Below are 12,761 nucleotides of genomic sequence, written 5' to 3'. Positions count from 1 at the left end.
TCGTCGGCGTGATAAAACCTCACGCTATTGGTCAGAAACCACTAAAACACTTCCTGGTAAGCTGTATGTTCATGTCAGAGAAGGATATCATAAAGTGATAGCAGCGTTGTCTGGTAATAACCTTATCTTTAGAAGTTGCTCTCTGCTGTTTACGTTATGTTCGAAGAGTTTACACTGCCATGTTGTTTCTCATGTTCTCGCGATGTTTGAACTGTGCACGCCGACAGCATGACTTCAGTGACATGAAGCTAACAGTTAGCTAGCTCTAAAAAAGCTTTAAATAACAAATATCTGATCACTTACTTGTTGTTTGTACAGATGTGGAGCAGGATATTGGGGCCTAGGGTGATTGGTAGAACAGCTTTCTATTGGAGGAGTCTCTTCACCATGCAGTTGAAGACCAGTGAGTTCCAGTCTCTGTTCACCGAGGGGCTGAATGGACTGGCAGGTGAGATGCAGCTGTGACAACAAACACCTGTACACTGTGCTAATGTAGACCTCTTGTCTTCAGGTAAAGCTAGTTTGTGAACTTTCTGAATTTGAGCAGAACTACTTAGGGTATAAGGGTGTCCTATGATATGATTTGAACACTTAATTTGATGATTTTGTAATAAAAGCATGTGCATTGTGAAAGGATTACAATATTAATATGTCTAGTAGATACAAGCTCATTGCAAATATTGTATAAGGTATATCAGTGGTGGCTTTAACAACTCTTACGGTACAGTAGTGTATGAAAAAACCTTTGTTTGAGACTTATTAGAAATACTGTCTCTGTGACTGATCACTGCCTGGAAGAGAATTGCTTGTCAAAGTCAAATTCCACTTTATTGTCAAAGTTTCCACATGTGTTATACATACAGACAATTGAAATACCGTTTCTGGCAGTCCCACAGTGCAAATATACAAAACAAGAACATACAACATAAAAAGATAAGAGCGTAGAAAAAAAAGAGGGGGTAAAAAGGGGTATACAAAAAAAACGAAGTAATATATACGTATGTTAGACACAATCAACACAGTTTGACGGTAGTGCAAGTAGTTCTTTAGTGCAAAAAATACTTTGTGTAAAGTACATTTTCAGTAGCAGCGGAGAATAGAAAGTGACTGGTGCTGGATGAGGGACGGGTGTGTGAGGGAGGGGGATTAATGTCCTGGTACATTTCCATTGAGGCTGTGGGGAAAGGTAGGTGGGACGGAGGGCGGAGAGGTCAGGGGAGAGATGGGAGCGGGGGTAGAGGGAGATGCGAGAGGAGAGAGGGAGGGAGGAGAGAGAGACAGGGAGGGAGAGAGAGAGGATATCTTTGTGAAAAGATCATATGATTTTGGTGGAACTGTATTATCTGATTTGAGAATTGCACGTCCTTTAAAAATATGGTACTAGACCTGAAATGCATCAAAAACGTAACATTCAAAATCGATATATAGGAGTCCCTAATATATGGTCAAATGTCTGAAGGCTGGACCCTACTTTTCTCATGTTGCATCCTGAATTTGTTGGACCCTATTTTTTCTGGTAAATATAGCCTACATGTTTAATACACACCTATAGTTTGTGACACTAGCTGCCAGTGGATGAATGATTTTAGGCCAGCCTCCTGACACACTTCCTCTGTCTGTTGTTTCCAGAGTTGTTTGGGAAGCACCAGCATGAGCTGAGGATAGCTGGAGGCGCGGTACGGGATCTGCTGTCCGGGAAGCGGCCTGAAGATGTGGACTTTGCCACCACAGCAACTCCAGAGGAGATGAAGCAAATGTTCCAGAAAGCTGGCATCAGGATGATCAACAATAAAGGAGAGCAGCATGGGACCATCACAGCAAGAGTAAGAGGCAGGCAGGATGTTACTGTATCCTGCTTTCAATTAGTTTCATTCACATTAGCTAAACTTAACCCAGGGCATAAAAGTAGTTCCTTCATTTTTTTTTTTTCTAAAGAAATTCAAAAGAAGGGGCATTGATTTAAAAAACACAACAATTGTACAGATGTAGAATAAATATGTGACTGGACATTTAAACAAAAACACAAAGCAGTGGTAGAAGAAGTTCTCAGGTTTTTAAAGTAAAAGTAGTAAAACAATTTAAATATGCACAATAAACAAAAATTATGCATACCATTTAAAGTAAAAGTACACACGTTTTGGCATCACAATATACTTTATACCAAAAGTAAAAGTACTTATTGTGGGTAATCTCCAAGTGTTTTAATTATGTATAGCCATTTAGTGTATTATAGCTATTGATGCATCTATGTTTTCATCGTAGTTAATCATTTAACAGTTTATCTGTCAAATACATGTAGTGGAGTAAAAAGTACAATATTGGCTTTTTCAAAATGTGGAATAATGGAGTAGAAGTATAAATTGGCACTAAAAATACAGAACAAGTACCTCTAAATTGTAATTAAGCAGACTACTTTAGTAAATGTACCACTGCTCTAAAGTATGTGTGGTCATACACACACAAAATGGTGTAAGCATTGATACAAAGATCATTGCAAGGTTGTTTTGTTGTTGGACCATCCGGTTGCGTCATGGGAATCGAAAGCACTACATGGTTCACGTTCTTCTTCCATATGGAACTGTCTGATCCATCAAACCCACGGGTCTTAAATTAAGATGTTAACGTCAGCTTTCTTGATGGATTGTGGGAGAACGCGTCACAGAAGAGCAGCCAAGTAACAGGAAAATCTGTGATTGATTCCTGGAATATGTAAATAAGCTGCCTCTAATGAGCAACATGTGCTGGAAAATGTCGCTCCATAAGGGTGGATAAATAGGAGAATAGAAGCAATGTGCTAAAAGCATTTAGTAGCTTATTGAAACACAATAGTTTTCTTCTGTTTTCGTCAACAGGTGCACTTCGCTCAGAAAACAAACTCATGTTATTACATAAGCTAAATCACAACAAGAATCACGCAAATAAATAGAAATGAAACGTATAAACAGTAGTGTTTAAATTAAATCTGATTACGAAGCAATGATGTGCAGAGGGGACCTAGATATGGTCTCATTGTGTCTCCCAGTTCAATGTTCATCAAGGGTCGAGATATAGACCATAACCATTCATACACACACATTTACCCATGTTCATATACATACATACATACATATTTACATGCGTACATGCATGTGCAGACTCACAATCAGCAGGAAAGCAGAACTGAAAACCACCAGTATGCAGTGAAGGAAACGTGCTCAGGGTTTTGGCACTCGTTAAAATAAGAGCATTGGAGTTGTATTTGAGTTTTTGTGTTTGCAATATTTTCTCCATTTTCTCCACCTGTTATCAGCTATGTGTTTTGGTTTCTTATTGTACGTGTTATCCTTTCCACACCTGCCCTCTGGAATACTGCATCACCTACTGTTGACTTCAGAATGAGGGCATTTTCACACGTCTCTAGGCCTTTTTGTAAACATCTCTGTTTTGTTTATCGGTTTTGTTCACAGCTACATAATGAGAACTTCGAGGTGACCACGTTGCGAGTGGATGTTCAGACGGATGGACGTCACGCAGAGGTGGAGTTCACCACGGACTGGCAGAAAGACTCTGAGCGCAGAGACCTCACCATCAACTCCATGTTTTTAGGTATTCATTGTCAACTGGATTAAAGGACGTATTTCTTTATTTGGTGTTAGTTCACAAGCTAGTGTCACATATTTGATCATGCTTTATGATACTGGTCAGAAGTTTATCATGTGTTGTCTTTACTTTTACTCTGTTGCAGGGCTTGATGGCACATTATACGACTATTTCAAAGGATACGAAGACCTGCAGGACCGCAAAGTCCGCTTTGTTGGCAGCGCTGAAAAAAGAATCCAAGAAGACTACCTGAGAATACTGCGCTATTTCAGGTGGGCTGCCTTTATTTCACTTTCACCTTACAAAGGAAATTAGTAATTGATTCCTTAAGTTTGTACTTTATCCCTCTGCTTTGAACTCAAACAGCCAATGAACGAGAAATTACAAAAATATAGCTTATATTTGTTTGAAGAACAAGAACCTGGACCTCAACCGTCTTATTTCCCTCCCCAGGTTCTACGGCAGGGTGGCTCGGGAGCCCGACAGTCACGAGCCAGGCGCGCTGGTCGCCATTCGGGAAAACGGTCGTGGCCTTGCAGCTATATCTGGAGAACGCATTTGGGTGGAGTTGAAGAAGATGGTTGTTGGAAACCATGCGGATCATCTGCTAGAGCTGATGTACAGTCTGGATCTGGCCCAGTACATAGGTGAGAGTGGAGGCAATGGAGTGGAAGGTATAGAAGAGAGGAGACAACAATGGCATTTAGAAAAGGGCTGTGATTCAAAATACCTGGGTCCATTATGAAAATATCTAAACATATTTTTCCTGTCATTAGAGGGAGGAATAGAAGCATAACAACAGTCCCCCTTTCAACATGTGTGAGTACGCACTCAGCATTTAATGAACCCCAAGACTACCAGAACACACTAGCAAAGGTTACACATAAATAAACCTGACATGATGGCAGTTATTCATATAGCACTTAGCACCAAAGAAGAAGGCATTTTTATATAAGGCTGGAGTAGAGGATAGTATACCCACATTGTTAGTGAGGTTTGACATATGCGGTTATGGATGCTCATTTGGCCAGGTTTGGTAACACTTTTCTTTGAGAGAACAGGTAGCATGCTATTAGTCCAATCCCAGATTCTACACTTGCAGACTTTGTGTTGTGTTCCCTGCATTGTATGCCTTTGCCTATGATAGAATAGAAGTATTTTATTGATCCCATATGATCTTTTTTTTTTTGCGTTGCAGCTGCATAAAAACAAGGCATTGTAATTGCAATAAAATAGCATTTAAAAAGAAAGTACAAAATATATATTTGGGAGTAAAAATGTACACAATATAAAGCAGGATGTTATATGTACATTAAAGGTCTATGTTATTGGTCTCAAATATAAGAAAAACATGTCTCTGACGTGATTTGCTCAAAATACCAAACAGATCATTGATTTTAGCATGTCCGCTATCCCTCTGTTTCAGCCCCGTTTTCGAAAGTGCTGATTCTGTGACTGTCGCTTTAAATTTGAGATGAGCTGAAGCTGGCCACGCCTCTTTGCAGGGCACGCAGCTCTCCGTCTGAAGAGAGAAGATCCAAACGGAGATTCTCAGCCAAACGCTGCCGTGACTAAATGCCATATTATCATATTTCAAACCAGATCAAGCATTATTTCTGAAACACTTCTCAGTGTCTAGAACAGAGACATTGTATGTATTGTATAATACAACTACTCTCAGTCCCTCCTGCAGACATCCTGCTGAACACACAGAGGTGCTGCGGAGGGGATTCAGCTCGCGACTGTATATTGCGGACGATAGGTTGGGACGTGTCACGTGGGGGGGGGGGGACGCTGCCAGGAGTTCAATGTAAAGCCAGCCCACATTTCCGATATGACGTTAAGTCCACAGCAAATCTGGATCAGCTCATTTGTACCCCCGATTTTAGAGCTGTGGGTAAAGAGGAAAAGAGAGAGGGTTGTATTTTCGGACACTTTCTGAGTCTCCTTACACACCGGGGACACATATATATGTATAAAAGACAGCAAAAACTGCATTTTGCATAATAGGGGACCTTTTAAGTGTGTCAAGTGTGGAATATTAAATAGAATAAATGTACAGTATGGTTTAAGTCCAGTTATCACAGTGAAGCTATGGAGCAGAGCGTTATCAGTCTTGATTAATCTGTTGACAGTGCATAAGGGCTCCCTTTGCAGACATTTTGAGCCTTTATGCCTGTATTTAGTCCTCATTTTTGGTGAAGCAGAAGCATTAAAAAAAGGTAAACGAGCACCTCTTGTCAGCTCTGTAAGCCTGGTAATATGCGACCAGACACTTAATTGCCTTGCCTTCTGAGGAAGTAAAAACAAAAAGTCCCTAACCCACAATGGCACTTAACGTGATGTGCTGCAAAGTGCTGTCCCTCCCCGATTCATACCACTTCCAGCCCTTTGCACTCCAGCAATTAGCAGCTGATGTTAATGAAAGTCCCCGAGTGTAAGCTGCTCGGGCTGTAAGGGTCATTGGGATTGGGCCAGAAGTATATGCATCAGGAGTGTGGAGAATCTGATCATTGCGAGCTGATTCTAAATGAGGAAATATTTAATTGTCGTCCCTGAGATGGAGTGGATTCAGTGCCTCTTGACTTCCATGGCACCGTGAACTCTGGTAGTAGTGCAGAATGATTCAAAGTCTAGAAGTCTTCTCAAGTCATTACGTAACCATTTAAGATTTCTACAAGGATATCAAGAATTTAGGGCTTCATACCAACAGCTCAATGTAGTTTTTCTTAAAGTATTTTCTGCTGCTCCTCAGGTTTGCCTCCAGATGGCAACGTGGAGGAAATGAAGCGAGTGTGGCAGAAGGCCAAAGACCACTCTCCAAAACCCATGACCGTCCTGGCTGCTCTCTTCCGCCGCCCGGAGGAGGTGGAGAAGATGGACCTCCGGCTGAAGGTGTCCAAGGAGGAGAAGACTCTGGCTCTGTTCCTTGTCAAAAACAGACTGGAGCTGTGCAAGAGCCGAGAGGAGCCGGACAGCCTCAAACCCTTCACAGACTTCATCATCGACGTGAGTTGAAGCTTCCTCTGTAGGAACAAAAAGACTGGAGGGATTTATAGTTTGGACACTTAACAGAACAATGTAGTCTTTGATTGGTGTAGCATATTCTTTCCAAGTAGCATTTTTCATCAGCTTGAGTTATGTGGATTAACTGCCTGCTGTCAATAGCGGACTAGATCATACTGATGCTTGAAATCCAGGGAGAATTCCACCCTGATTCAGTTTGACACTTTAAAAATGAACTACATACATTTAATGTTAAGTTGATTCATCCATAAGTTGTTAAACGGAAGATTAATCAACAACTTTTTCAGGAATCAATTAATTTCTGATCCTTTTTTTGGCAACAATACCACAACCTTTATTTTCATGTCTTTATTGAACAAGGACCGTGCATAAAAATACATTTATCTCCAAGAGAGAGAAGATGCTAGATTATGGCTAAAAGCTCCTTTCCATCCGCAGTCCCTGGGCATGTACACGCATCACAATCAACAAACACTTCATAGTGTCTATAACACTTAAAACAGATCAAAGTACAGACGTATAAAATGTAAATACCAGCACATTTACCAGTACAAATATCATTTTACAATTTATTTAATCAGAAATCTTGAATTTCAATCAAAGCAGTGTTGTTCAACATCCATTTTTCTGCACCATGGGAAAAGGAGTGGAAGTCTGAGCACGTTTTAAGCTCAGCTGGAATTATATTCACATGTTTGATGGCCGTAAAATGAAAAGGCAGTTTATGTTAACCATACAAAGCATGTTTGCGTCAGTCAGACAGAACAAAACACATTTGAACACTTAACATAGGGACACTGCGCTCTTGGGAAACGTGTCCAGCCTTTCTCAAGGGGACACAATTAATCAAGTCAAATAATTAGCCACTGAACCACACGTAAACATAATTGGAGCTACAGCCCTGCTTTGAATGCAGGAAACGCAACTTGCTTCATCTTGCTGACAGTTTTCCACCTCCATCCATCACCCACTTCAGAATGAAAGACCCAAAAGTTTCTAATCAATTACAAATTCTGATGGCTAAATTTAACATGGATCTGGTAAAATGCTTTTATTTGTGAAGATCAGACTTCTTAGTTATTCAATAATCTCTGCTGTCTTTCATTATTAGCAACAAGTAGTCACCAGAACATTCTGATACATGTCTTTATAATAAGTATGTCATCGGTTTAGCCTGACATGAGTTTTAGTTGTTTGTTTCAGTTCTTGATTTATTTTTCTTAAAGCAGTTGTAATCTAAACGTACATGTGTAAACTCGACTAAAATGAATTTCAAGGCATTTAATTCCTACGTGTCTTTTCAGAGTCGAGAGCTGGACACCCAGCATAAAGTGTGTGAGCTGCTCAAGTATCAGGGCGAGGACAAGCTGCTGGCAGAGCTCAGCAGGTGGTCCGTCCCTCGCTTCCCCGTCAGCGGTCACGACCTCCGGAGGATGGGGATCACGTCCGGCAAGGAGATCGGCTCCACCTTGCAGGACCTCCGCGAAGTGTGGAAGAAAAGCGGCTATCAGATGGACAAAGATGAACTTCTCAGTCACGTGAAATCGTGATCGAGGAGCAAAGCGGACGTGTTTTCTGTCCTGGTGCACCATGATGATTTGATTGCTGTAATTGATTGGTATAGATTGAGCTCATTTCTTTTCGAGAAAGGACGCTGAAAGAAGTGTGACGATCAGAGCGGCTGATGATTTCGTTCTAAATTATTCCACTTGAAGACCATATATAGAGATCCCCAACATGTCTACTAGGAAAGTGCTTTTATATAATGACATATATAAGTTTGGTTTTGATTGGCTCCTCTGTTGAACTGCACATGTGTATAATTTCTTAAAAGAACATGCTCTATAAAAAGGTTGTATTATTTGCGTGTGCGTGTGCGTGTGTGTGTGTGTGTGCTCCTCCCTCCTGCAGCGAGGTGGACATATAAAGCCCTCTCCTTTCCTAGCAGCACACTCTGCCTGGAGACCCTCAATAAGTGTCATTTTCCCACTAAGCTCCCATAACGATTTTTTTCCTTCTAAGTATTTCCCTTTTTAAGGTAATATTTAAAGTCATATTCCAGGGCTGCCTGCTTACACCTTTTTATTGAAATGCCTCTCTTCATCGGAATTAACCTGTTGGTTTATAACGGCTACTTTTAAGCATGTCGTGGTTCCTTGTAAACATCAGTAACATCACTTTGGGGGACGCACTCTCTGACGATGATCCGCGGGATGAGCGCTTGGCTCAGGTGGAAATAGCTCTCCTGTCCATCATCTTCGTCACCGCGGGGATCCTAAACTCCGGGCTGCTTCTGGTGCTGTGGAAGCGCAGGAAGCAGCTCTCCAGGATGCGCGTCTTTGTCCTCCACCTGTGCGTCGCCGATCTTGTGGTCACATTCTTCCAAGTTTGTCCGCAACTCATGTGGGACATCACGGACCGATTTGTGGGGCCGGACGTATTGTGTCGCGCGGTGAAGTACCTGCAGGTGGTCGGGATGTTTGCTTCTACTTATATGATCGTGGTAATGACGATAGACCGATATCAAGCCATCTGTAAACCCATGGTGACTTTCCAGAAGCGCAGGGCGCGTTGGAACGGTCCTGTTTGCGCCGCCTGGTGCGCCTCTCTCATCGGCAGCCTCCCGCAGATCTTCATCTTCTCCCGGGTGGAGGTGGCCCCCGGTGTGTACGACTGCTGGGCACAGTTCATAAAACCGTGGGGTCCCAAAGCCTACGTGACATGGACTACTCTGGTGATATTCGTGCTGCCCATTCTCCTGGTGATCGTGTGCCAGGTGCGCATCTGCCGCACAGTGTACACTAACTTCCACATGAAGACGCAGCAGGGCGCGCAGGCGGTCAGTAAGCCGCTGTCCTCGCGGGCCAGCAGCGTGGCAGGGGTGTCCAAAGCCCGGGTGAAGACGGTGAAGATGACCGTGGTGATCGTGTTCGTATACATCGTCTGCTGGGCGCCTTTCTTCACCGTGCAGCTGTGGTCCGTGTGGGACGTTGAGGCGCCCACTCAGAGTAAGAGGACAGGGTCTGGGATCTCAAAACATGAAGAAATATTACATTTTTGTTTTTGTTTATGGTACTGGAAAAGTACACGAAACAAGACAGGGAATGAGTAGGCCTATACTAAAGATGCTGCAATCAAAAGAGATATCGAAGTGAATTATAAAGAAAATGAGGAAAAACAATGAGAGTTTTAATAGATGATCATCAGTAATGTGGACAAAATCACTGGAATAAATGGGTTAGGTTCAGTAAATGACAGCACTTCACTGTAATGCCGCCTTAAAAACGCGATATTACCATACACATACACGTAGATGTACAAATAATGCTGTCAACTGGAGCACAAAAGAGCCAGACACATTGAAAAAAATTAATTGCTCAATTCAGAATATTCTATTATATTTACATAAATGTTTTCTGTGCCATTGGCAAATAAAACTCTCACTTTTTAAAAGGCAGACAAAGGGGAGACTCTTGGGTGAAATTAATTAATTACATTTTGGAATGCAGCAGCTTGTAAACCAGGAAATAAAAACAAGATAGAATCACAATGACAGGGAAAGTGTTTTTGTTCTTTGTTTTCCAGCTGCTACCTTCACAATCCTGATGCTGCTGGCCAGTCTGAACAGCTGTGCTAACCCCTGCATCTACCTGCTGTTCAGCGGGAAGCTGCCCAAGACTATGGTGGCCCTGATGTGTGCGGATCAGCGTGACCTGAAGGAGTCCATCCAGGAGGAGGCCACCATGGTCAGCTCCCTGTACATCAGCCTCAAGAGTCTGTCAGAAAGCAGATAAACGTCCGGACACCTCGGATTGCTTAAACTCACCTCAGGCCAGCATGGTTTTCTCACAGAAAATATTACATTTTGACATTGTCTGAGAAAAATGTGCCACAAGTCACTGTAGCAACAATAGGGAGACAATATTTTAGAGTCAAAACTCACCTACTATAAGTCTTGACAGGGATATTACAACGGGACACTTGCTATCATGTCGGTTTCACTTTCTTTAAAAACATTGAACGATTGTTATACATTTTCTAAAAACCGTACTAGTGGTGCGGTCTATCCATTTGTTGGTCCACCACTTTGCTCCAGACTGACACTGCTGGATGGATAACCATGACTTTTTGTACAGACATTCAGGTTTCCAAAAGGATGAATCCGTTGACTTTTTCCTTTAGCGCTACCAGCAGGTCAAAGTTACCCGTTACCCACCAAATCATCTCAAAATTCGATTGACACAAATGGTTCATGACATTAATGGTTCCCAGAGGATGAATCCCAAGACCTTTCCTCTCCTGTCAATATGAGGTTGACATGGGTGTGGTTTTGAGTGACATGTCTACACAACTGTTGAATGCATGACTGGCTCCAAGGGGATGCATATTTTTGGTGATACCTGAACTCTTTCCTTCATGGCATCACCAGGTCAATACTTAATTTTTCCATATCTTTAGTGTACAACCAACTGCCTGCAAAACTAACTATTCCCGTCAGCCTCAGCCATAGTCTGAATGACCATTGGGAGCACCAGGAGTTTTCCGACGGGCCTCTTGACACAAAATATTGGGTGGAGCAAAGTAACTTGGGTACTCAGGTATAGGATAAAAAAGAGTTCCACATCCTGGGCTCTTTATTTGTTTGCAGCGAATCAACATACTAATACATAGTTTTTGGTGGAACATTGCATAAGGTTGATGCACTCAAAATTGACCAATCACTCCCTGGATGGGAGACATCGCAAAAAAGAAAAGGTTTAGGTAATATATTGAACTTATGAACTCGATATGCATGAATGGTGAGCGCATTTCACTTGCATAAAGACTGAATGTCTGAAAACATATATATAAAAGCTGGATGTGGATTTGTTAAACTGTTTAAGGGTCCAAATGGTATATCATATGTCTTTTACAAGTGATTCGATGCAGCTATTCTTGACTGCCACTGGTCCTATTTTATATCTGAAAGCAGTATATGAGCGACATGACATAATCAGGTAGACAAAACGTGTTTGCCATTGTCACTTATCTAACGTTCTCTGAATGCAAAATAATGTATTGTTTTTAAATGAAATAATAATATGGGAGACAGTCGAACGCCAGTAAAACATCCTCAGCGTGTGGTGGGGAAATATGACCCTGAATACATTTCACATGATTGTTCAGCTCATAGGAACACCACACATACTGACAGCTCAGTTCATTCTTTCTCCGTTCCTGGGGTATATCATGTTCCTTATTTATTTATAACCGTTGTCTTTTGAGATTTTCAGAAGATTTCAAAAGATAAGCCCAGGTATAAAGTATATTATATTTTACTCTATTATATACTTAACAAATTCATATCATACTGGTCAGATGGTTCCAGAGATTATTTCCACCAAGCTGTCAGTGCCATTGTGCCAACATGTGTTTTTTATAGCCAGCATTCTCTCAACATAAACACATTCTCCTTGTTCTGTTTTACATCTCTTTCACTGAAGTTATTGTGATAAATATTGCTCAGTGATCATTATGTGCGGCATGGGTTCTGTGGTTGGTGGTGAATCACTGCCTCAGTTTTATGTATGTTTATTTGTAAGTAGAAGATGGTAAACACGCTTAAACTGCAATGGTTAACATGGTTATCAATATACCTCCTAAACATCTGCATGTTCTCTGACGGAGAAATACACGTTTCTGTTTGTGGCTTTCATCAAGGTCACCTCTTCAGGTTTTGTTCTTGAAGGTGTACCCGAAATCCCTGCTCCCCTACTGAAGAAGAAGAAGAAAGAAGAAGATGAACCTTTATTAGACTGTATATAAGAAGTGGGAACCATAAGCATCAAAAGAGGGTGGAGTTAGGAACAACTGAATGCTAAACAAGATGTTACAATACACTTTCTTTAGCTGAAAACTGTGACAGGGTTCAAGTTGGAAAACATGCACGAACACCCAAATCGGACAACAAAGTGGTGGAGACGTGTCACCAATTCCCAAGCATATCCTGATTTATCCTCTATTTTACTCTAAATGGGAACATTATTTACACAGTTAGGCTTATTCTGTATTGAAGTATACGCAGAGCTATCAATTGGGAATATAAACTCATGTTTACCGGTGTAATGAATCAACAGATAAGTAGTGTCATTTTCTCATAGACTTCTATACAATCT

General features: G+C 41.5%; 2 protein-coding genes across 4 annotated transcripts; both read left to right on the top strand.

The window, feature by feature from the left end:
- The first annotated feature begins 37 nt into the window (after positions 1–37).
- trnt1 (tRNA nucleotidyl transferase, CCA-adding, 1) lies at positions 38–8,471 on the top strand. Of its 3 annotated transcripts, none has more exons than XM_063911007.1 (8): positions 38–56; positions 319–448; positions 1,630–1,823; positions 3,447–3,585; positions 3,725–3,851; positions 4,033–4,226; positions 6,335–6,588; positions 7,911–8,471. In XM_063911007.1, exons 2-8 carry the CDS (start codon positions 319–321, stop codon positions 8,154–8,156), a joined length of 1,284 nt encoding a protein of 427 aa, XP_063767077.1. In that variant the 5' UTR covers positions 38–56; the 3' UTR covers positions 8,157–8,471. The 3 variants fall into 3 exon arrangements, with proteins under 3 accessions (XP_063767077.1, XP_063767076.1, XP_063767078.1); XM_063911006.1 differs by having other exon boundaries at positions 44–113; XM_063911008.1 differs by lacking the exon at positions 38–56 and having other exon boundaries at positions 318–511.
- A 23-nt stretch (positions 8,472–8,494) lies between these two features.
- avpr2b.1 (arginine vasopressin receptor 2b, tandem duplicate, 1) lies at positions 8,495–10,400 on the top strand. Its single transcript, XM_063911009.1, has 2 exons — positions 8,495–9,614; positions 10,192–10,400. Exons 1-2 carry the CDS (start codon positions 8,750–8,752, stop codon positions 10,398–10,400), a joined length of 1,074 nt encoding a protein of 357 aa, XP_063767079.1. The 5' UTR covers positions 8,495–8,749.
- Positions 10,401–12,761: the final 2,361 nt, after the last annotated feature.

The sequence above is a fragment of the Eleginops maclovinus genome, chromosome 20, assembly GCF_036324505.1.
Source record: "Eleginops maclovinus isolate JMC-PN-2008 ecotype Puerto Natales chromosome 20, JC_Emac_rtc_rv5, whole genome shotgun sequence".
Lineage (NCBI taxonomy): Eukaryota > Metazoa > Chordata > Actinopteri > Perciformes > Eleginopidae > Eleginops > Eleginops maclovinus.
This window is presented reverse-complemented; position numbering and strand designations above follow the sequence as displayed.

Bases quoted from the DNA above. Each gene is read 5' to 3' on its own strand.
- trnt1 (XM_063911007.1), top strand. From the start codon at position 319: ATGTGGAGCAGGATATTGGGGCCTAGGGTGATTGGTAGAACAGCTTTC. The intron at 4,227-6,334 runs GTGAGAGTGGAG...GCTGCTCCTCAG, and splicing joins GGATCTGGCCCAGTACATAG to GTTTGCCTCCAGATGGCAAC. The intron at 6,589-7,910 runs GTGAGTTGAAGC...GTGTCTTTTCAG, and splicing joins TCACAGACTTCATCATCGAC to AGTCGAGAGCTGGACACCCA.
- avpr2b.1 (XM_063911009.1), top strand. From the start codon at position 8,750: ATGTCGTGGTTCCTTGTAAACATCAGTAACATCACTTTGGGGGACGCA. The intron at 9,615-10,191 runs GTAAGAGGACAG...TTTGTTTTCCAG, and splicing joins CGTTGAGGCGCCCACTCAGA to CTGCTACCTTCACAATCCTG.